Source organism: Equus caballus, chromosome 1 (assembly GCF_041296265.1).
Source record: "Equus caballus isolate H_3958 breed thoroughbred chromosome 1, TB-T2T, whole genome shotgun sequence".
NCBI classification, from domain to species: domain Eukaryota; kingdom Metazoa; phylum Chordata; class Mammalia; order Perissodactyla; family Equidae; genus Equus; species Equus caballus.
In genome coordinates, this window is record NC_091684.1 from 36451266 (window position 1) to 36472671 (window position 21406).

At 44.6% G+C, this 21406-nt stretch overlaps 1 protein-coding gene across 6 annotated transcripts in view; it reads left to right on the forward strand.

Annotated features, from left to right (window-relative positions):
* The window catches only part of MYOF (myoferlin), a 152624-nt gene that overhangs the window by 49099 nt on the left and 82119 nt on the right, over nt 1–21406 (forward strand). For all 6 annotated transcript variants that reach the window (XR_011436850.1, XR_011436846.1, XM_023642393.2 and 3 more), the window contains 11 exons: nt 5460–5623; nt 6224–6352; nt 11126–11188; nt 11272–11322; nt 12526–12556; nt 13289–13404; nt 14067–14193; nt 15448–15551; nt 18133–18201; nt 18302–18345; nt 21041–21123. Coding sequence is in view for 4 of the 6 variants with exons in the window: in XM_023642393.2 (XP_023498161.1) it covers nt 5460–5623; nt 6224–6352; nt 11126–11188; nt 11272–11322; nt 12526–12556; nt 13289–13404; nt 14067–14193; nt 15448–15551; nt 18133–18201; nt 18302–18345; nt 21041–21123 (981 nt within the window). In the remaining 2 variants the exon portion in view is untranslated. The remainder of the gene's footprint in view (nt 1–5459; nt 5624–6223; nt 6353–11125; nt 11189–11271; nt 11323–12525; nt 12557–13288; nt 13405–14066; nt 14194–15447; nt 15552–18132; nt 18202–18301; nt 18346–21040; nt 21124–21406) is intronic.

A 21406-nucleotide genomic window follows, 5' to 3' on the forward strand; every position in this document is an offset into this window, starting at 1 on the left:
GTGCTAGAGGAGGAGAGTATGGGACCCTAGAGGAAGGAGAGAGGCTGCTACCCATTGGGGAAAGGCACAGTTGGGAATGCCAAAGGCAAACTGGACTGTGTTGTAAGGTCTTCAGCACTTACCCAGCTCTTCAGCACTGGGTGGGCAAACAGAAGCCATGCAGGGAAGTGTCATTGTCACAAGTCACTGTACACAGGGGCAGTTTGCAGGAATATTGCCACTGAGTTTCTGGAAAGGAGCTAACCGTCCATCTTAGGCAATATGAAGACTTCCTTTATTAAGTTGCTGGAGTTGTGATGGAGAGCCATCCTAAGTGTTAATTGAAGCGTCAATTGTGACCAGGTGTGGGTCACATAGGGCATTACTGACATTCAGAAAAAAGACAGGTGAGTGTTGGTCGCAGTCAAAAGCTTGGGAGGATTTGATTGAGTGGCGTGGTAATTGTTGGGGAGGCAGGATGGCATTCATACAAAGGGATTATGAAGAGCTTGAACAGCCAGAGAGGGACAGGAAAGAGGAGCAGAAAAATGGAGCAGTAACTATAGCAGTCCAGGAAAGTTTTGTTTTTTTAAATTATGGGCCATCTTTCAGCATGTTTATGTCTTGATAGGAATGCTCCAGTAGAGGGGGGAGGTGGATGGGCGGATACAGAGGCAGAAATTGCAGAAGCAAAATCCTTGAGTAGCGAGAGGAGATGGGGCCCGTGCACATGTGGAAGGGCTGGCCTCAGGTCGGGAGCACAGACAGTTCAGCAGCCGTAGCAAGAGGGAAGGTGTTTTCTTAATGAAATACGAAGTAAGGTCATTAGTTGACGTTGAGAAGGACAGAGAGGGTGTTGGAAGCTTTCAAGGTACAAAACAGGTGGAAGTTCAGAAAGGTAAAGTGATTTGACTTTAATCAGTGGTCACCTCAGACCAGGACCCAGGAAAACTTTGAAACAGATGCCTTGGAAATGTGGTGGGATGGCTGAGCAGTCCTACGACTCCACTTAAGGTTTGTGATCATGAAATTAAAATAAGACTAGTCAGTAAGGTGTGTGTTCTGCTCAGCGGAGTCCAGCTGCCTGGGTGAAGGGCTGTGGTAAGTGGAGAGTCGAATGAACCAGGTGAGTACAATGAAGTGAGAGAAGGGAAGGGAGTGAGGGGCACATAGAGGGGCGGTCACAGTGTTAGATCACAGAATCTGACACAGATTAGGGGAAATGCAAGAAAGTGAAGGAAGTTGGGGGTAGGGGAAGTGATGTGCTCAATAGATTGGGGCTGCCTGTATGGCTGCAGACTTATAGACTGGAGTAGTAGATGGAACAAACTGGAACGATACAAAAGATGACCGACCTCTATAGTGGGTTTTCTGTGTAGACAATTACTGTCTACACAGAACCTCAGAATGTGACCTTATTTGGAAATAGGGTCTTTGCAGATGTAATTAGTTAAGATGAGATCATACTGGATTAGGGCGGGCCCTGAATCCAATGACTTGGTGTCCTTGTGAGAAGAGGTGGGGACACACAGAGGAGAAGGCCACGTGACAACAGAGGCAGAGATTGGAGTGATGCAGCCACAAACCAAGGAACGCCAAGGATTGCCAGGAGTCCCAGCTAAGAAGAGGCAAGGAAGGATTTTTCCCTAGAAGTTTCTGAGGCAGCCTGGCCCTACCAACACCTTGATTTTGGACTTCTAGGGTTTGGAACTGTCAGAGAATAAATTTCTATTGTGTTAAGTCACCCAATTTGTAGTGCTTTTTTTTACAACCGCCCTCAGAAGCAAATATAACTGGTAACTTACTATTTAGTCAGCAGTTCCCAGTTTCGTGTTGCCCTCTGTGGTCATGAAAGAGTCATCGTTTCAGATCCACTTGGCTGTGGTTCAGTTCACGGCTGGCTCTCATTAATGGGGCATGCCAGTACAACCGCTGGCATTTGGGTGGTGAAACAGCCTGTGCAGAAGGGTGCGTTTGGCAGGGCCTTATGGGCACCCCTTGTTCTTTGTGGAACACTTAAGGTAGCATTGTTTAATCCTGTTCAGCTTCCTGGCACATAAAGGGGTGGCTTCCTACTCAAATATCCTTCTGCTGCTATGCAGAGATGCTGGCAGTAGCCATGACTTAGGCTGGTTTCCTGTGATCCATCCCTTCAGCCTAAAGGCTGGATAACAGAAGGTGTTTCCAGAAGAAGCTGGCTCTTCACTGCCCTGTGGTCTGTGTCTGGAGCATCCATGAAGAGTTTAATGGGGGCTTGTTCAGAGGCCACTGCTGCAAAGGGGTCTGCTTTACCCCTCCTTCCTCTCCCACTTGCTGCCGTCAGCAACCACCAACCCCAGATGGAACGATCCACAGCAGGGAGGAAATCCCACTGGGGCCCAGGATGCCCAAAGGAAGTTAGTGTCAGTTGCTGGAGGAGCCTCAGAGCCGTGCAGCGCAGCCACTGCTCGAGCTGGAACAGGTTTGCAGGAGGGGAACCTGGCCCTCTGAGCCTCCCTGAGGCTGGTGCTTGGTTGGGAGAAGCGGCCCTTTAGCTCTCTGGGTGCTCTTTCCCGAGAGCTGTGCAGGAGCTTTGCCAAACTGCCGAAGAACTTGGACAGCCCAAGCAGGGGTCAGGATGCCCTTGTTCATTGACTCATTCCACCTTTGTCAAGCCCCTGCTGTGCACTAGGATTTGTATAAGGCACGGGGCAGCTAGAAAGATGCAAAAGGCAAGCCCCCTCCTTCTGAAGAGGGTCTGGTAGTGGGGAGGCCGGCAGATCCACAACAGCTGCACGGCTCTGTGGGGAGGACCAGATGGAACAGTGTGTGGTGAAGGTGAGAAAGTGTGACTCACTCCATCTGGGAGCAGGATGGAGGGCCTGTCCTAAGACTGGATATTTCATCCGGAACTCAAGGGAATTGAGAAGCTCACATGGTGGACAATGGGAAGAAGGACAATCCAAGATCCAGGTCCCCCAAGATATGGGTAGCAGGCAAGCTGTTCTTTTGAAGCCTCGTCAAGAATAGAGAAGAGACCCAGATTATCCTGCGGAGGGCAGAGGTAGCTGTTCCTTACCTTTGGCCTCCATGGGGCTTCCCAGTTTCCTGACAAAGATGTTGAGGACCCAGGAGGACAGCATCCCCTTTACCCGTGGCCTGGTTTTAGATCCAGTCTTTCTTTTTTTAAAGATTGGCACCCGAGCTAACGTCTGTTGCCAATCTTCTTTTCTTCTTCTTCTCCCCAAAGCCCCCCAGTACATAGTTGTAGATTCTAGCTGTGAGTGCCTCTGGTTGTGCTATGTGGGATGCCACCTCAGGATGGCTTGATGAGTGGTGCCATGTCCGCGCCCAGGATCCGAACCCGTGAAACCCTGGGCTGCTGGAGCAGAGCGTGCACACTTAACCATTCGGCCACGGGGCCGGCCCCTAGACCCAGTCTTAAACCACTGAGTTAGGGCGAAGACTGGATCCTGGTTTCAGCTGAGCTCCTCATAACCTGACAAATTGCTTTAGCTTTCTGGACCTCAGTTTTTCTCTCTGTAAAATGGGATGGGAGGCAGGTTGGATCGAGGATCTCTCAGGTTTCTTCTAGTCTAACCTTCTGTGAGTCTGCGACTCCTTGAAAGTCTGGATCCAGAGAGTGTTGGGTGAAAGGAGCAGAGGGCTGAGGAACAGTGGGAAGTCCTACATGGTGAAGAGACAAAAAGGGGGGCCCATAGAAGAACCTGAAAGGGTTTAGTCAGAGCACCAGGAGGAGAGTTGCATGATTCGAAGAAGCAGGTGTGGGCCCCAGGGTTCAATGCTGTGGTAGATTGGACATGACGATTCAGAAAAGGGCCCTGAGCTTAGCAAGAAGAGGTCGTGGTTGACCTTTGCCGAACAGAAGCCAGGCTTAGACGGGCTGAGCATGAACGGAGGGGTGGCGAGGAGGAGGGCTCCCCCCAGGCTAAACCCTGAAGCAGTACAGCGGGGAGACCTTTGAATTCCTGGTGGTTGCCCCTTCCTCACGCTGTGACCCCATCTCCATGCCATCCACTGATTTCTCCAGCCCCCGCCCCCAGCCCATTACTGCTCTCTAGGAAGTGTTCTAGTGTTCTGTGCTCCAACCAAAACCGATTTCTCAACAAAACTAGAAAAAAAAAAAGAAGATTAATTTATTGGGTGCTGCTCTAGGCCAGGCACTATGTTAAAGGCTTTGCATATAGATTAATTTTATCTTTAAAATAGCCCTGTGGTAAATACTATTATTTCCCCCCTTTTTACAAATGAGGAAACTGAAGTAGAACTTAAGAAACATAGACGCACATAGTTCGAAACTGAGATTTGAATCCAGGCAGTATACTCCAGATCCCAAGCTTTAAGAGCCGTACTACACAGCAGTCTGAGCAAACTAATTCATACTATGATGTGAGTGACTGACAGATGGCTCCATATGGAAAGTAAGTCTCTTATGTGATTTTGCATTGTAAAGGAGGAGTTTCAGAATCCAAAGGTAGGGAGTGCAAATGCTAATATTTTTTGGACAAGGTGGTTAGTCTTCTAGTCTCTCTTAAATTATGTTGTACAGATTACCGGGAGTTCAAACTTTTTGTCTATTAAGAAAAGAAAAGCTCAAGTTTCTGAGTTTCAGAGAGTTTGTGAATAAAAGAAAGGGGGAGACATAGTAGGCAGAGATTTTTGTTTTTTAAGAGCGAAAGATTTGTGCATATTTGAGGGCAGAGGGAAGGCCCTGGTGGGGAAGGAGCCACTGGAGGAACTTGAGAGAAAGAGAGGGGACATTTGGGGGCGTCCCCAAAGAATCAGATGAAAGTTGGATCTCAGGAATGGGGAGGGGGTTCACTCTGCTAAACAGGAAACACTTTTCCCCCCTGAGTGTGAAGGGAAGCTAGAGGGAGAGATGAGGGGACATATGTGTGTGGAAGTGACAAACCAGGAGGGCAAAGGGAGAGCATGATGACCACCTCCGTCTGCTTGGCAAGAAAACTGGAGATGAGTTTCTCATCTGCCATGAGGGTGGAGAGGGCATTTGTGAATTAGGAGGTTCAGAAAGGAGAGGGTACAAAACCTCAGGAGTAAGTCTTTAGAGAAAAGACCTGCCGTGGGAAGAGTGGCGTTGACCTCTCCCCTGCAAGGCTCCCATTTCCCACAGCAAATCATCCTTCCTCCATCTTGATTGCAGAAAGGCCCCTTGTCCTCAGGCTGGGGTCCGAGATCAGAACGGGGTTTTTTCTGCCTGGGTCTGACTGCACCATCTCCTCTCTCTCTCCCTGTAGTCTCTGGCATTCTCCTTGACACTTTCAAGACAGTCTGATGCACCATGAACATATTTTCCTGAAAAATCTTTGAGTCACAACAAGCCCCAAGTCGGTGTCACCAAGAAGCATCTCGTTCACCTCCCACCTCAGGAACACTGAAAGCGCTCCATGTCCAGGAAACCAGGGTGCAGCCATTTACAGAGGGAGGGCCATCTCTGACGGGAATCCTTTTTGGTGTTTTAGGAGAAGAGGAGGAAGATGGAGGTGGTGAAGACGTGTTGGACGGCGCGGTCAGGGGCGCTGGGCCCAGGGGGCCAGGTGGGACAGCGTCCGAAGCTCAGCTTGCCCGGAGGCTCACGAAAGGAAAGGGCCGGCGGATACTGTCCAACAAGCCACAGGACTTCCAGGTAGGAATGGCCTGGGCGCCACCCATCCTGTTTTTACCACTGTATCGTCCAGCTTCTGGCAATTGTGGTGACGTCAGGAAGGACCTATTTCTGCGGGCAGTGGCTCGACTAGTGAAAGAGTATGTCAGGCATAAACCCAATAAGAAGAGCTGTCCATCTTCTGCATGCAGAAGAAGATGTAGTCAAGCTAGATGAGGATCTTCAGAGAAATAAAACCATATCCTTCCTTCTCTTTGGTGGCAGGAAAGAGCTAGTCGAAGAACAGAAGCACAGACATTGGGTTTTCAGCTTTGGAGTGAGTTAGTGCATCCCAGGGCTGGCCCAGGTAGGAGGCTTGGGCCTCAGCCCTGCCCCTTCCTGGGCCAGTCTGGACTATCTCAACCCCACCACTGCTCTTGGTTTCTGCACCCCAAGCCCAGTTTCCACCTCGGGAATGCGCACAGGAGCTGCTCCCGGTCTGCGAGCACCAGTCGGTCGCAGAGCTGCCCGGGCCTGGTGTCAGCGGTCCTCACAGGTGGACGAGCTGAGGCCACGCCCGAGGGTTCTCTCACGCCGTGCGCTGTGAGAGGATCAGTCACAACGCCCCTTCTGTGCTTGCAGATCCGTGTTCGGGTGATCGAGGGCCGGCAGCTAAGCGGCAACAACATAAAGCCTGTGGTCAAAGTCCACGTCTGTGGCCAGACACATCGAACAAGAATCAAGAGGGGCAACAATCCATTTTTTGATGAGGTAAACGGGCAGAAGGCATGTTCCTGTTCAGTGAGTCTGTTCTATTTATATGCACCTGCCTGCCTTCCACCCACCTCTCCCTTGTCCCCTGTGGGAGGGGAGCACAGGTGCAAACCTAACTGGTAAATACAATCCAAAGTTCCAGCATTAAACGTACTAAGCTAAGAACCTCTGGGTCTTGAAATCACCTGGTCTCCTTTGTCACTGGTTCTCAGAGCTGCTGGTGTCTTTCTGGGGTTGTTGCAACAACTTCCGGACAGAGCCCTTCCTAATGGATCTTTGCATCCCTTATGATGGAGTGCATGAAGTCACCTGCGTCTGTTTTTGCTCTTTCTAATTAGCAGGGTGTCTCTGAGGGATGACTGTGTGACGAAGTAACCCAACTTTTTAAAGGTGTCAAAACATAAAAAATATGTAAGAAAGCCATTACACATGAGCAAAAAGTGTTTTTTCCCCCCATACTGAGAAAGAATACAGCCTGGTTCTGTTGACCTCTGGTTCTGTTGACCTCTTCTGTAACACTCCTCAAAAATACCTAATCCCTTGCCGGTCATCTCAAATGCCACGACACTCCACCATGAGGGCTGTGAAGAGGAATGGTGAGGTTGGGGAATTTTTGGAGTGCAGCCTTCCTCTGCTGAGGAGACGCATTTCTGAGATTCCGTGGGCCTGCGTCTCATGCTCTGTTCTGAGCCCAGGCCTTTCTGCCACAGTTTCCTAGCACAGCTCCTCTTAATTCCCTCAGCTTCTAGTCCCAGCCCGGCTCCGATTTTTGTCCTTTTTTCCTACCTTTTTACTTGCTGAAGAAACCGGTTTCTTCTGTCTGGTGTTCCTCTTTCTTCCCTTTTGTTCAAGCTGGCCCCCCGCTTCGCAGAAGGCCCCGTTTTCTTCTCACCTCTAATTTCTCCTCCTCAGATGACTTGCGGACCACAGCTTGCAGCTGAGTACCGTCGAAGCTCAGCGGAGGCAGGTAGATGCGCACTGAGAGGGGGCGCTTGAAGCGGACTTCGGAAGGGCTGGAGAGACTCGCTGGGAGGGCGAGGCTGGACTGTAGGGAGGAGAGACACTGGCTGGCTTGATGCCCAAGGCGCAATGCATTTATAACACAGAATACATGTTTATTCAGCTACATTCTGAGGAGCCCAGCAAGAACCTCCGCCTCAGAATTTTCCCGTTTTAATGAACTTTTTTGAGAATAGATCTCTTAGCAAAGGGAAGAATCAAATAACTGAGCCTCTAAACAGACCAACTCATAACTCAATAAAAGGATTTTACTAAAAAAGTCCCTAGTTTACACTTCACTGTTTGTAGACGATATGATCTTATATAGAGAAAGCCCTAAAGAATCCATTGGAAAACTATTAGAAATAATTAACAACTACAGTAAAGTGGCGGGGTGCAAAATCGACTTACAAAAATCAGTTGCATTTCTGCACTCTAATAATGAACTTACAGAAAGAGAACTCGGGAATACAATTCGATTTACAATCATAACAAAAAAAGGAATAAAGTACCTAGGAATAAATTTAACCAAGGAGGCAAAGGACTTATACAGTGAAAACTATAGGACATTATTGAAAGAAATAGATAATGACATAAAGAGATGGAAAGAGATTCCATGCACATGGATTGGAAGAATAAACATAGTTAAAATGTCCATATTACCCAAAGCAATCTACAGATTCAATGCAATCCCAATGACATTCTTCACTGAAATAGAGCAAAGAATCCTAAAATTCATATAGGGCAACCAAAGACCCCGAATAGCTAAAGCAATCCTGAGAAAAAAGAACAAAGCTGGAGGCATCACAATCCCTGACTTCAAAATATACTACAAAGCTATAGTGATCAAAACAGCATGGTATTGGTACAACAACAGACACACAGATCAGTGGAACAGAACTGAAAGCCCAGAAATAAAACCGCACATATATGCACAGCTAATCTTCGACAAAGCTGCCAAGAACATACAATGGAGAAAAGACAGTCTCTTCAATAAATGGTGTTGGGAAAACTGGACAGCCACATGCAAAAGAATGAAGGTAGACCATTATTTCGTGCCATATACAAAAATAAAATAAAAATGGATCAAAGACTTGAAGATAAGTCCTGAAACCATAAAACTCCTGGAAGATAATATGGGTAGTACACTCTTTGACAGTGAACTTAAAAGAATCTTTTCGAATATCACATCTTCTCAGACAAGGGAAACAAAAGAAAAAATAAACAAGTGGGAGTTCCTCAGACTAAAGAGCTTCTGCAAGGCGAAAGAAACCAGAATCAAAACAAAGAGACAACCCACCAACTGGGAGAAAATTTTTGCAAATCATATATCCGATAAGGGGTTAACTCCATAATATATAAGCAACTCACACAACTGAGCAACAAAAAAACAAACAACCCAATCAAAAAATGGGCAGAGGATATGAACAGATATTTTTCCAAAGAAAATATACAGATGGCCAATAAACACATGAAAAGATGTTCAACATGACTAATCATCAGGGAAATGCAAATCAAAACTACACTAAGATACCACCTTACGCCTGTTAAAATGGCTATAATCACTAAGACTAAAAATAACAACTGTTAGAGAGGTTGTGGAGAGAAGGGAACCCTCGTACACTGCTGGTGGGAATGCAAACTGGTGCAGCCACTATGGAAAACAGTATGGAGATTCCTCAAAAAACTAAAACTAGAACTACCATATGACCCAGTTCTCCCACTACTGGGTATATATACACACAATTTGAAATCAACAATCCAATATAACATATGCACCCCTATGTTCATTGCAGCACTATTCACAATAGCCAAGATGTGGAAGCAACACAAGTGTCCATCAACCGATGATTGCATAAAGAAGATGTGGTATATACATACAATGGAATACTACTCAGCCAGAAAAAGACAAATTCATCCCATTTGCAACAACATTGAAAGGCCTGGAGGGGATTATGTTTGGCAAAATAAGCCAGACTGAGAAATACAAACATCAGATGATTTCACTCACATGTGGAATATAAACAAGCACATGGACAAAGAAAACAGTTCAGTGGTTACCAGGGAAGGGGATGGGTAGTGGGCACAGAGGGTGAAAGGGAGCACCTATGTGGCGACATACAAGAAATAATGTACAACTGAAATTTCACAATGATGTAAACTATTATGAACTCAAATTAAAAAAAATTTAATTAAAAGTAATCCACAAGTAAATTCATTAAAGAAAATTACTGTCAGAAAAAAATCCTTGGTTTGCATGTGTTTTTTTTTTGAGGAGGAGGAGCTAATTGCCGCCAATCCTCCTTTTTTTGCTGAGGAAGACTGCCCCTGAGCTAACATCCGTGCCCATCTTCCTCTACTTTATATGTGGGACGGCTACCACAGCATGGCTTGCCAAGCGGTGCCATGTCCGCACCTGGGATCCAAACCTGCGAACACCAGGCGTCCAAGGAGAACATGCGCACTTAACTGCTGCGCCACCGGGCTGGCCCCCTGTGTGTGTCTTCTTAACCAAGTGATTAAACTTAGTATCACCAGCCATGGGACAAACGGACTTATGTGTCCTGATGTGATCAACATCACCCCTGTCATTTCTTGTCAAAGGGTCAGCTTGACTCTAACAGTGAGAAAACATACAAATCCAGATTGTGGGATATCCTGCAAAACAACAGGTCTTGATGGAAAAAAACAAAAGTCTTCAGAAGTACTGTTCTAGATAAAAGGAGACTAAAGAGACACAGCAACCAAATGCAATGTATGATCCTTGAGTGGATCCTAGATTAAAAAAAAAACAACAAAAAGACCTTTTTTCTGGGCAAGTGTAGAAATTTGAAAATTGACTATACTTTAGATGCTAAATTTCTTGGATGTGATCATAGTATTGTGATTACATTGGAAGATGTCCTTGGTCTTAGGAGATGCACGTGAATCTATTTTTAAGGAGTGAATTGTTATGATATCTAGAACTTTCTTTCAAATAGTTCAGTTAATAAAAGAGAGAGAGAAAGCCATTGTCCTCAAGTAGGAACAATTGGTGAACATAAGTGAAAGATGGTGTTTATTTTACCATTCTTTCAATTTTCCTGTAAATTTAAAATATTTCTAAGTAATAAGTAGGAGAAAAAAGTCTCAGTTTAAATAAATGATCAATCTTTCTCTCTTAGGATAAAAGTTTATTGGTGCATGAAACTTTGGTTTTATAGTACAACGTCCGTATAGCCGATATTCATCTCCCAAGAATCAGCCTTAAACTTAGCTGTTACAATGAGTTGAAATGTGGTCAGTATTAACTCTACTGAGGCGCTCACGTTACCTAATGGGCAAACTTGGCCTTGAAGGTGTTTTGTTAGAAAGAATAAAATTAGAGTCGCTCAACACAAATGATAGATCTAAAAATGGTAGAGAATTAAACTCAGCTTTCCAGATCATGCAAGCCTTAAGCACATAAAATAAACTTAGGTCTTTCCTTCAGTTAGTTAGTAGATATCTGGTCCCCAATGAACCATTTAATTTAGTTAAATAAACACTATAGTTGTTACTTACCCCTTTTTCCTTTTTCCAACAGTCAGAGGTGAGTCTCCCACAAAGCTCGTGAAGCTCAAGCTTCGGGGTCTTTTCCAAGGCCCTGCAGTATATTCACAGGGTCAAATCTAATTTTGGGTTTGTGTTTTGTATTTTTTTAGGATGGCCCCCAAAGTATAGCATCAGATCTCACTAAGCCTGAGTCCACCCCTGCTAACATTCAAACATTTTTCTCTTTTGTTTTGACAGTTATTTTTCTACAATCTCCACATAACCCCTTCTGAATTGATGGACGAGATCATCAGCATTCGGGTAAGGGGGCCCAGAGTGGAAGGTCACGCTTGCTCACTGCTGGATAAAGCCGATAATCTTTTCTCCCCTCTTCTTTCTTCCAGGTTTATAATTCCCATTCTTTGCGGGCAGATTGTCTGATGGGGGAGTTTAAGGTGGGTGTCAACAGTCAATCTCATTCAACTTACATCAAAGATGGACCCTTTCACAGCGAGGAATCAGGGTCCTGGCCAGGTCTCAGGATGCCCATCTTGGTGACATCTTAAGGTTTTGTATAAGGGATTGATGCCATGAGCCTTGCTAAGGGCTGGAACATGAGCAGGATGTGAGTGCCGCAGGGGCCAGAAACCAGATGAGTGGCCTCTGGCCTGGATCTAGTCAACCTCCAAAGTACAACACTCAGCAGTACCTTAAAGCAAGATGCCACGAAGCTGCCACTTCAGGGCCCTTCCTAGCGTTCCAGCCATGGATGGAAACCAGTGCACTGCTACAAAGGGAGGGGTGCTTGACCATGGCAAGAAGCCCATCACCCCGCTCCACTATCCAGTGGCCCCAGAGCTCCATCTACAAAGCTACTTACTATAAATCTGGAGGTTGAAAGGCGAGCCGAACCTGGGGAAAGGATCAGGGTGCTTTTCCGAGTAACTCACATTGGAATTAAGACCAAATACCTGGTTGGCACATCTCCAGCAATTCTATATGGAATAGGCTGCCTCTCCAAGGAAGGAGCTCCCAGTTATTAGGAGTCCTAGAGGCTGATCTGGGTCAGGCAGACCTGTGTTCATACCCTATCTGCCACCTACTAGCCACACGTCAACCTCTCTGATCCTTAATTTCTTCCTCTGTAAGGTGGAGTCGTTGTGCAAACTAAATGAGATAGAATATATAAAGCATCCAGTGTAACACCTGGCATATTGAAATGCCCAATCAATGAGGTTATTAATATTAGCATTAGTATTAGTTGGAGAAGGAGTATTGGATAGGAAGGTAAGTCAAGTGACTTCCTGTAGGGTGACCAGAAGTCCAGGTTTGCCTAGGACGAAGAGGTTTCTGTGAGACTTTCTGTGCTATTGGGAAAGTCCCAAGCAAACAGGGACACATTGGTCACCCTGATTCCCTGCTCCCTCCCAACTCTAAGACTAGCTCATTCATTCAAAATGATTCACTGAGGGTCTTCTGTGTGCCTCCCATCAGGCAAGGTATTGGGAGTACAGAGAGGGTAAGATGGAAATGTTGAGTCTCGAAGAAATTTAAGTCTAGTCAAGAGCATTATATTTAAATAAAATAATGATGGTTTCTTTGATGTAAGAAACTGATTTTAAAATCTATTTAAACTCCTTTTATTGTTTTCTCCTCAGATTGATGTTGGATTCGTTTATGATGAACCTGGTAAGTAATGTTCTCCCCATGAACTGGAAGATTCTGGGAATAAAGAAAATTTAGGGGATCAAGGAATCAAAAAAAGGGGGCCAGCCTAGTAGTGAAGTGATTAAGTTTGCGTGCTCCACTTTGGCGGCCCAGGGTTCACCAGTTCAGATCCCGGGCGCAGACCTGCACACCGTGCATCAAGCCATGCTGTGGCAGCATACCACGTACAAAGTAGAGGAACGTTGGCACAGATGTTAGCTCAGCGACAATCTTCCTCAAGCCAAAAAAAAAGGAAGATTAGCAACAGATGTTAGCTCAAGGCCAATCTTCCTCACAAGAAAAAAAAAGAGAGAAGTAAAAAAATTATTTTTCTTGATTGAGAAGGGGGAAGGATACTCGGTGGAAACGAATAATAGCTTAGTATGGGTGTCTTTTTTAAATCTGGCTAATGGCACTTATCCTGACATTCACAAATAGGTAATTTCTTTGCTTTGTGAGGATATTTTAATCTCATCAAAATCAAATTATAAAACCAGTTAGTAAAGCTTAGAGAATCTTGCTTGAATCACACCGGGGCAGGATGGGGAAGGGTGTCAGTGCAAAGTCGAGACATTAATATAGAGACCCATCTGGGGAATTTGGGGTGTCATGATGACACTTTGGAGGGAATGTTTATCTCACAGCACATGGAACCACATACCAGTCAGTTTCTCTTTAGAGGGCCCCTGTCCTTTCACTCCTTTTTTATTTTAGGTCACGCTGTCATGAGAAAATGGCTTCTTCTCAATGACCCCGAAGATGCCAGCTCAGGTGCTAAAGGTTACATGAAAGTCAGCATGTTGGTCCTCGGAACCGGAGACGAGCCTCCTGTAAGCCCCTACATTCTCTCCCGTTTATGAGTTCTCATTAAAAAAGAGGACCAAGAGTTAAGCAAGTGGGTACCACTTGTTGTGAAAGGGAACACAGTTTCCAATCAATATGATTGGAATCAACATGAACCCTCCAGTTCCACCTGGTTTTCAGAAGCTGTTCTTTTCTTTGTGACAGAATTATGATTCTAGCTCCCTTAGACTCCTTCCTGATGTCTGTGAGTGGGTTTGTCATTCAATAAATCTATGTGTGTTTTTAAGACTTCTTTGCATCATCTTATCTACAGAGCCTGGCTCACTTGCAGGATCAGGCATCGCTCCCTAAAGGAGCAGTTGTCATCCTAGGAAAATGGGCAGCAAAGCTGGGAATAGTAAGTGGTCAGAGAGAAATTGGAAGAGCTTCAGGAACTCTGTTTACTAGGTAGTGCACATAAAACTACAAAAGGACACGTTATTTTCTTGTGGTGTATTGATTGAAGAAACACGTGGGCATTGATTCTGTAGAGGAGCTTTGCTGAATTGGTGCCTGAACTCTTAAGCCTGAATCCCAGGAAATCCTAATGGAAATGGTTGCAGTCAGTTTCATTTTAGAAGCATCAGTTTGGCTTCTCACAAAAGCTGCTTTTCTGTGTGTGTAATTTGCTATCATGTGTCCCCACCAGCCTGAGGAACAAAATCACGATAATGACAGTGATGACGTGGAGAGTAATTTGTTGCTCCCTGCTGGCATCGCCCTCCGGTGGGTGACCTTCTTGCTGAAAATCTACCGAGCGGAGGATATCCCCCAGAGTACGTATTGATATAATCCTGCCCCGGGATTATCAGTTATCTGCATGATTAGATGTGTTAAAATCATTCTCCGTATAGGGCTTGAACTTATTTTCATTCATTCTGGCCCCTTTGAAAGCTACCTGAGCTGGTGCATGGGGTAGCCATTTGGTCACTGATCCGTGTTTGTTGTTGAGCCTTTGGCCCATTCTGCTCCATCCCTTCTTTCTTCAGTGTTCCATATTTTCTCCTTGTTCTAGAGAATACTAGAGAGAGGTCAACAGTCAGCACTTCCAGTTCCTTTCATCCCAAATGAAAATGTGAATTTTATTATCAAATAAATGTATTTGCTATTGGGTTATTAAAAATGGCTGAGCCAAAGGTGATTAAGTGCCGATAACTACAAGTCTGTCACTATTATATTATGAGATGTGCGTATTAAGAGACTGGATGCGTTTAAGAGAATCACAGTGATTCTGCTCACAGAGACTAGTCCAGTTAGTCCTCTGTCGTTGCTGGGGACCCAGCATTCTATCTGCCTGGCCTGGTCTGTCTGCCTCCTGCTGGGCCCTGGGACATAGACCCCTCTCCAAGCCCCCAGGAGACAGTACCCAAATCTCTTCAGGGTTTGCTACATTTCCTGAGAACCACCTCCCCTTTTTAAAGACCCTGTAATGCCTCCGCATACCATCTTTCCCTGAGAAATATCATAAGTGAAGTAAATAAATCAAACCTGACATTATGCTTCCTACAATGACCTACTTAACTGATTTCCATTCGTTTTTGACTTTGTAAAACAGAGTGATCTGCCGTTTATAGTTGACTAGATGTGTTACCTATGATTATGCCAAATTTCCTTGAATTTCTCTGGAAAAGTCAGACTAGGCCTTTATCACTTTCATCTAAAGCACCTTTTCCAAATTGAAAGCAGGCCTGAGTTTGAGAATTCTCTCTTACCCTATCTGGATGGACTTTCTTTATTCTGCTGTTTTCCTCAATAAATGATTGATTCTCAACATAATAATTTATCAGTTTCTTTTTTCAAGGTGCTCCTGTTGATTTTAAAACTTTGTGGGGAGAAAACATTTTCTCTCTCTCAACTAGGAAAAAAAAGGATTTCTGCAGTACCGTGCTCTTGGGGCTTGCCACTTTGGAGAACAATTCTTGTTGCAACTGTGTTCCTGTATAGGAGAACATTTTTAATTTTGCTGAGTGATTTCTATTCTTTTAAGAAAATCAAATTTAATTTCTGCTGTGCACCATGTTACTTTCCAGTGGATGATGCCTTCTCACAGACGGTAAAGGAAATATTTGGAGGCAGTGCAGATAAGAAAAACCTAGTGGATCCTTTTGTGGAAGTTTCCTTTGCTGGAAAAAAGGTTTGTACATGATCTAACTGCAAATGCCTCTAGAAATAAATATTTAAACCACCGTGTTTTCCTTGGAGTGAATTCCTGCTTATTCTTTGTTCAAGTAGCCCCCTGATGAGCTGGGCGCTCTGCAGGAACACAGATTATCTGAGTCTGAACATGCCAGGTTTCTCCACAGGTGTATTTTGGAGTGGAAAGTATGAAGGACTCCAATTAGAAAATTCAGCCTCTTGAAAGATTAGAAAAGTAAAAGCTACCAGTGAATTATTTGGATTATTTCGCAGGTCCAAGCATTATCTTAATCTTAGGCAAGCTTCCTTTGTTGTTAGTGCTGTTGAGTCGATCCTGACTCCTAGCGACCCTGTGTACAGCAGAGCAGAACCCTACCCGGTCTTTTTGCACCATGCTCTCATCTTCTGGCGCTACATCAGACAATGCTCTGTGGCTGTTCACAGTGTTTTCATGGCCAATTTTCTCAGAAGTGTGTAGCCAGGTTCTTCTTCCTGGTCTTTCTTAGTCTGGAAGCTCTGCTGAAGCCTGTCCACCATCAGTGACCCTGCTGGTATTTTAATAACTGGTGGCATAACTTTCAGCATCATAGCAACTTGAAGCCACCACAGTATGACAACCGACAGACAGGTGGTGTGGTTCCCTGATCAGGAAATGAACTCTGGGCCGTGGTGGTGAGAGTAGAGAATCTTAACCACCAGACCACCGGGGCTGGCTGAGCAAGCTCCCTAGGCAGCAACAGTAATCCCTGGTACATGCCGTGGAGTACAGGCCCCCGTTGCCCAGCTGACCACTCCTGTCATGTTTCTTATCTCCTGTGCCCAAGCTGCTGAAACTGGAGAGTTAGGCAGGGGAGCCCCATCACAGTCCTCTGGGAAAAGCTGGGGGACTCCTTGTGTAGGAACTTCTGCAACCACCACTTTTACCCCCATAGATTGGAGAGTGGGGTTCCACAGCAGAATAACAACGTACCATGGACAGTTGTAGGCATGAGGAACTGCTATCTTCTATGTGGTTGGACAATTTATTCAGGAAAGTGAGATTTGGCAAACAACACAGGCATGGACTGGATGTTGTTTCCTAGAAGGGTCATTGGGGATTGGTGGAAAAGCCTCAGTTCTGGAGCAAGATGAGGCCTGATTTAAATTCAGATTTCACCCACTTCCATAGGCACATAAGGTAAATTCCTTAACCTCTGAGTCTCAATTTCCTTAACTATGAATGGGGATAATGATAATCCCATAGGATTGTTGAAAGGGTTAATTAACTCGAGAAGTAATTGTTGTGAGCCCACTGAGGCTCAGATGCTGTCCATGTGCTGGGGATGTGGAGGTGAGCGAGGCAGTCAGTGCTCTCATGGAGCTTACTTTGTGATAGAAGACGACAGTAAAAAGCGAAGGAGTAATGGAATCATTCCAGACAGTGTCAAGTACTACACAGAAAATAAAGCAGAGGACAAGAAGTGATTGAGGTGGGGGGTTGGAGGGTTAGGCTATCATGTGGGACACCTTTGGGGAAGTGACATTTGAGCAGAGGCCTGGATGATGCAGGGATCTGGGGGAGAGGGGGCAGGGCTTCCAGGCAGAGGGAAGAGTGGATGTAAAGGCTTCAAGGAGGAGATGCATTTGCAGTGAAGGAATGCCTGTGAGGCTGGAGTGGAGCGAGCAAGGGGGAAAACTAAGATAAGATCAGAGAGATGGGGGCAGGTAGGGCTTTATCAGGCAGAGTAGGGATCTGGACCTTATTCTGAGTGTACTTGGGGAGCTCGCTGAGGGTGCTGCACAGGGGAGTGACATGAAAGTAAGGGGGCAGGCGAGGAAGGGAGAATCCAGATAAAGCCCAACAGCAGGCACCTGGGGGAGATCAGGATCTACATGAAGATGGCATGTCAGGATTTACCAATGAATTGGATGAGGCATATGAGGGGGAGAGAGATGTTATGGCTGACTGTTCTAAGTCCGAGAAACCTGGTGAACGATGATGGAAAGACTGGAACAGGAGCCAGTTTGGGGAGCAGCAAGAGGGACTAGTGGGCAGGATCAAGAGATCTGTTTGGGGGTCACCCCGTGGCCGAGTGGTTGAAGTTCCATGCACTCCACCTTGGCAGCCTGGTTTCACAGGTTCGGATCCCGGGCGCAGACCTACTCCATTCATCAGCCATGCTGTGGAGGCACCCCACATACAAAATAAAGGAAAAATGGCACAGATGTTAGCTCAGGGCTAATCTTCCTCACCAAAAAAGAAGAGAGAGAGGTCTATTTGGACATGTTAATGAAGAGATGCTTATTAGATGATATGTAATAAGTGCTCAATAAACATTAACTCTTGCATCATTACACTAATGCAGTGTTAGAAATCTGGTAACTGAAAACTAACTTTTAGTGCACAGAAGAAGCAAAGATAGTATGAAACCCATGTCATATTTTACCAAGTCATTATCAAGAAAAATAAGCTATAACCAGGTTACTAAGTATATAACCTATAGGTAAACTTCTACAGTCATAATTCAGTATGTATACACTATAAAATTTTAGAAATTAAACACTTGAATACCTACCATTTTGCTTTGATGATTTTACAGGTTTGCACAAATATAATTGAGAAAAATGCAAACCCTGAGTGGAATCAAATTGTTAATCTTCAGATCAAGGTATGGCTTTCTTTTCTTTCAGAAAAAGTAAGAATACTTACGTTAATAGTTACTGAATAAGTGGAGAAATAACTGCTTTTTGTCTGTTTCTTTTTAACAGTTTCCTTCAATGTGTGAAAAAATAAAACTAACAGTATATGACTGGTGAGTTAAAAAATGGACTTGTGTCAAATTCAGAATGAAAGAATTAAACATTTGGATTTGAGGACCATTACTCTAGAGGGTCTAACTCCTGCTTCTCAGTATGTTGGCTTTTCTTCCAGAGGGAAGGGATAAACTGCTCCTGGAATCGGGTGTTTTCTTTAAAAATAATGGTATTATTACAGAAAAGCTTTGGCTATCTTGGTTCAACTGCTCATAAACAAAAGAAGGGAAAATGATCTGAAAATGTCCCAAGAAAAGAAATCAAGGCTTTAAATATCACTAGGCTGTCCAAAATAGACTTCAGAAATGCAGTAAACAATTTCTTGGGGAGAATCACCAGAACATTCTGAGAGCTATTCTCTGTTATTGTTAGAAACGAAAACGGGCAGAGCTACCTATCTGACTGAACACAAAGGAATTTCATTGAAAGGTTCTGGTTGGAATTTTTACTAGACCAACCTCCTAGTGCTGATTGGCCATAATGAGGCCATTCTGGGGTATGTTCCAGTTGGATGGAGCATTCAGTTGGTAGCTGTTTGCTCCATGAGAGTGGAAATGACAAATGTTATTATCATCGTTGTCGTCGTCGTCATCATCATCATCTGTGTTTATTATGGTGTTAGCTGCTGACTTTGGAGCATTAGTAAGTGCCAGGTGCTGTGCCTCATGCCATACCTACATTATTTCATTTAGTCTTTAGAGAAACCCCATGGAACAGAGACTATTGTTAGTTCATTTTACAGATCAGGACGCTGAGGCTTAGAGAAGTCAGGTAACTTGCCTACAGTCACTCAGATAGTAAGAGGCCCACTTGGACCCCCACCTTGTCTGGCTGTGGTTTTTCCTTTGGCCCAGTGTTTTTGACTTTCATGTTAGTACCCTCTTGGTACTCTGGCAACAGGGGGCTTTGGGAGGAGGGGAGTGCGCTTCATTTTGTCCAATGACCATGTCATGGTTAATTGAGGGCCGTGAAGTGGCCTAAAGACAGGATGCCTCTTGCAATGAGTGTGAGCTACTTTTAAGGCACTTGGGACCCTCTGGTAACATTCTGAAGATGCTCCAGGGTCCTCAGGAAGCCTCAGGTGTGTGGGGTTTGAACCCTACATGGCTCAGGTGAACACTCTGGCCTACAGGCTCTGCGTTGGGCTGATTGCTGATCAAACCATCTCAGAGTTGCCTGTGGTCACTACAAATGTGGGTTTTTTTCTATCCTAGTCTTCCCTCTCCAAAGCAATAGTGTGGATTAGAATGCACAGAGGGACCCTATTTGACTGCAGAATCCTTAGATCCAGATCTTAGGTGACATACCCTGTAGGGCATTTGCACAACTGAGGGAAAGCTAAGGATCCTTTAAATGTAGTCTAGACCCTTCTGGATGGACAGAGATGATGCAAACCCCATTTGTGTGGCTTAATACCCATAAATAAAATTTTTTCTCATGCAAACTGTTTAATTAGTCACTTTCTGTAACTTAATATTATTATACTGTATAATGCATAACATTATATATACCATTTGTAATATATAATATTAGTATAGTAGATAATAATATTATACTGTAGTATATTCCTTCCTCAAAATACTGAACATTTTCTCCCTCCCAAGGGGTCCTAAACTTCAGAGTGGGTGTGCCACCAAATGGAATAAAGAAGAGGAGGAATTAAACAGAGAGAATGTTATTAGTGTAAACCTTTTTTTTTTTGAGGAAGATTAGCCCTGAGCTAACATCTGTGGCCAGTCGTTCTCTTTTTGCTGAGGAGGATTGGCCCTGAGCTAACATCTGTGCCTATCTTCCTCTATTTTATATGTGGGATGCTTGCCACAGCATGGCTTGATAAGTGGTCCATAGGTCTGCAACTGGGATCCAGGCCAGCGAAGGCCAGGCCGCCAAAGCGGAGCACGCGAACCTGACCCCTACGCCACCAGACTGGCCCCTAAACCTTATTTTTACACCCACTCTTTCATGAGTTAGGCTCACAGATTCTCTCAGATACCCATGGAAAGACAAACAAAGTTGTACATACTTGTAGTGGGCAAACTTGTTCCTACCACGTAGATAAGATTTAGGTTCCAAGCAAGCAGCTGCAGTCAGAAAAATAGTGTCTATCACACAGTAGATGCTCAATAAATATTTGAATTGAATTGAAAGGGAATTTTTCTCCCTATGAAGGACCCTTAGATATAGCCCATTGTAGTCATTAAACCATCCTAGTAATTAGTATGAGCGTGATAAAATAAGATACGTGCACTTATTCTACATAATGTGATTACACCATACTCATCATGCAATGTGCCTGTAATTGATGCATTCATTTTATGACAATGACATTGAGTGTGGCCATGGACAGATTCCTTGACCTCTGTGAGATCTGTTTCCAGAGCTGAAATGAGTTGTCTGACTAGATCTGTGTTTCTCAAAGGGTGGTTGGAGGACCATATTCATCAGAATCAATTGAGATATGTACTTGTTATAAATGGAGCCTCTTGTTCTCCACTCCTGCTTTTATTGAATCAAAAGCTTGGATCGGAGATGAGAGTCGGGAGCTTCCAACTGACTTTTAAAGTGCAGTAAAGCTCGAGGCCCACGGGACAGGATGATTTCTAAGGTCTAGGGTCTTTTCCAACTCTGTCTTATTATTGTTGAAATGAAAATGTATCCTCACAGGTGGAGGCCTTAACCTGTTCTTTTACACAGGGACCGGCTTACCAAAAATGACGTAGTTGGAACAACATATCTATACCTCTCTAAAATTGCTGCCTCTGGTGGGGAAGTGGAAGGTAAGTTAAGCAGAGCTGGAATAAAGTGAGAACTTCTGGAGAAGAAATGAACTGAGGTAGCCACCTGGCAATAGACTGGATTTCTTAAGTCAAATGTGATTAGCATAGTCAACCATTTCAGTGATGTTTTGGTTATGACGAGCAAAACAATTAATAATCAAGGCAACTAACACTTTGAAGACTTTAGCTTTCTTATTCCCATCCAAAACCTCTTTTCCAGTAGCTGTTTTATAAATTTTTGAGTGTCAATACAGAGTGCTAGCACTATGTTTTTTTAGAGTGG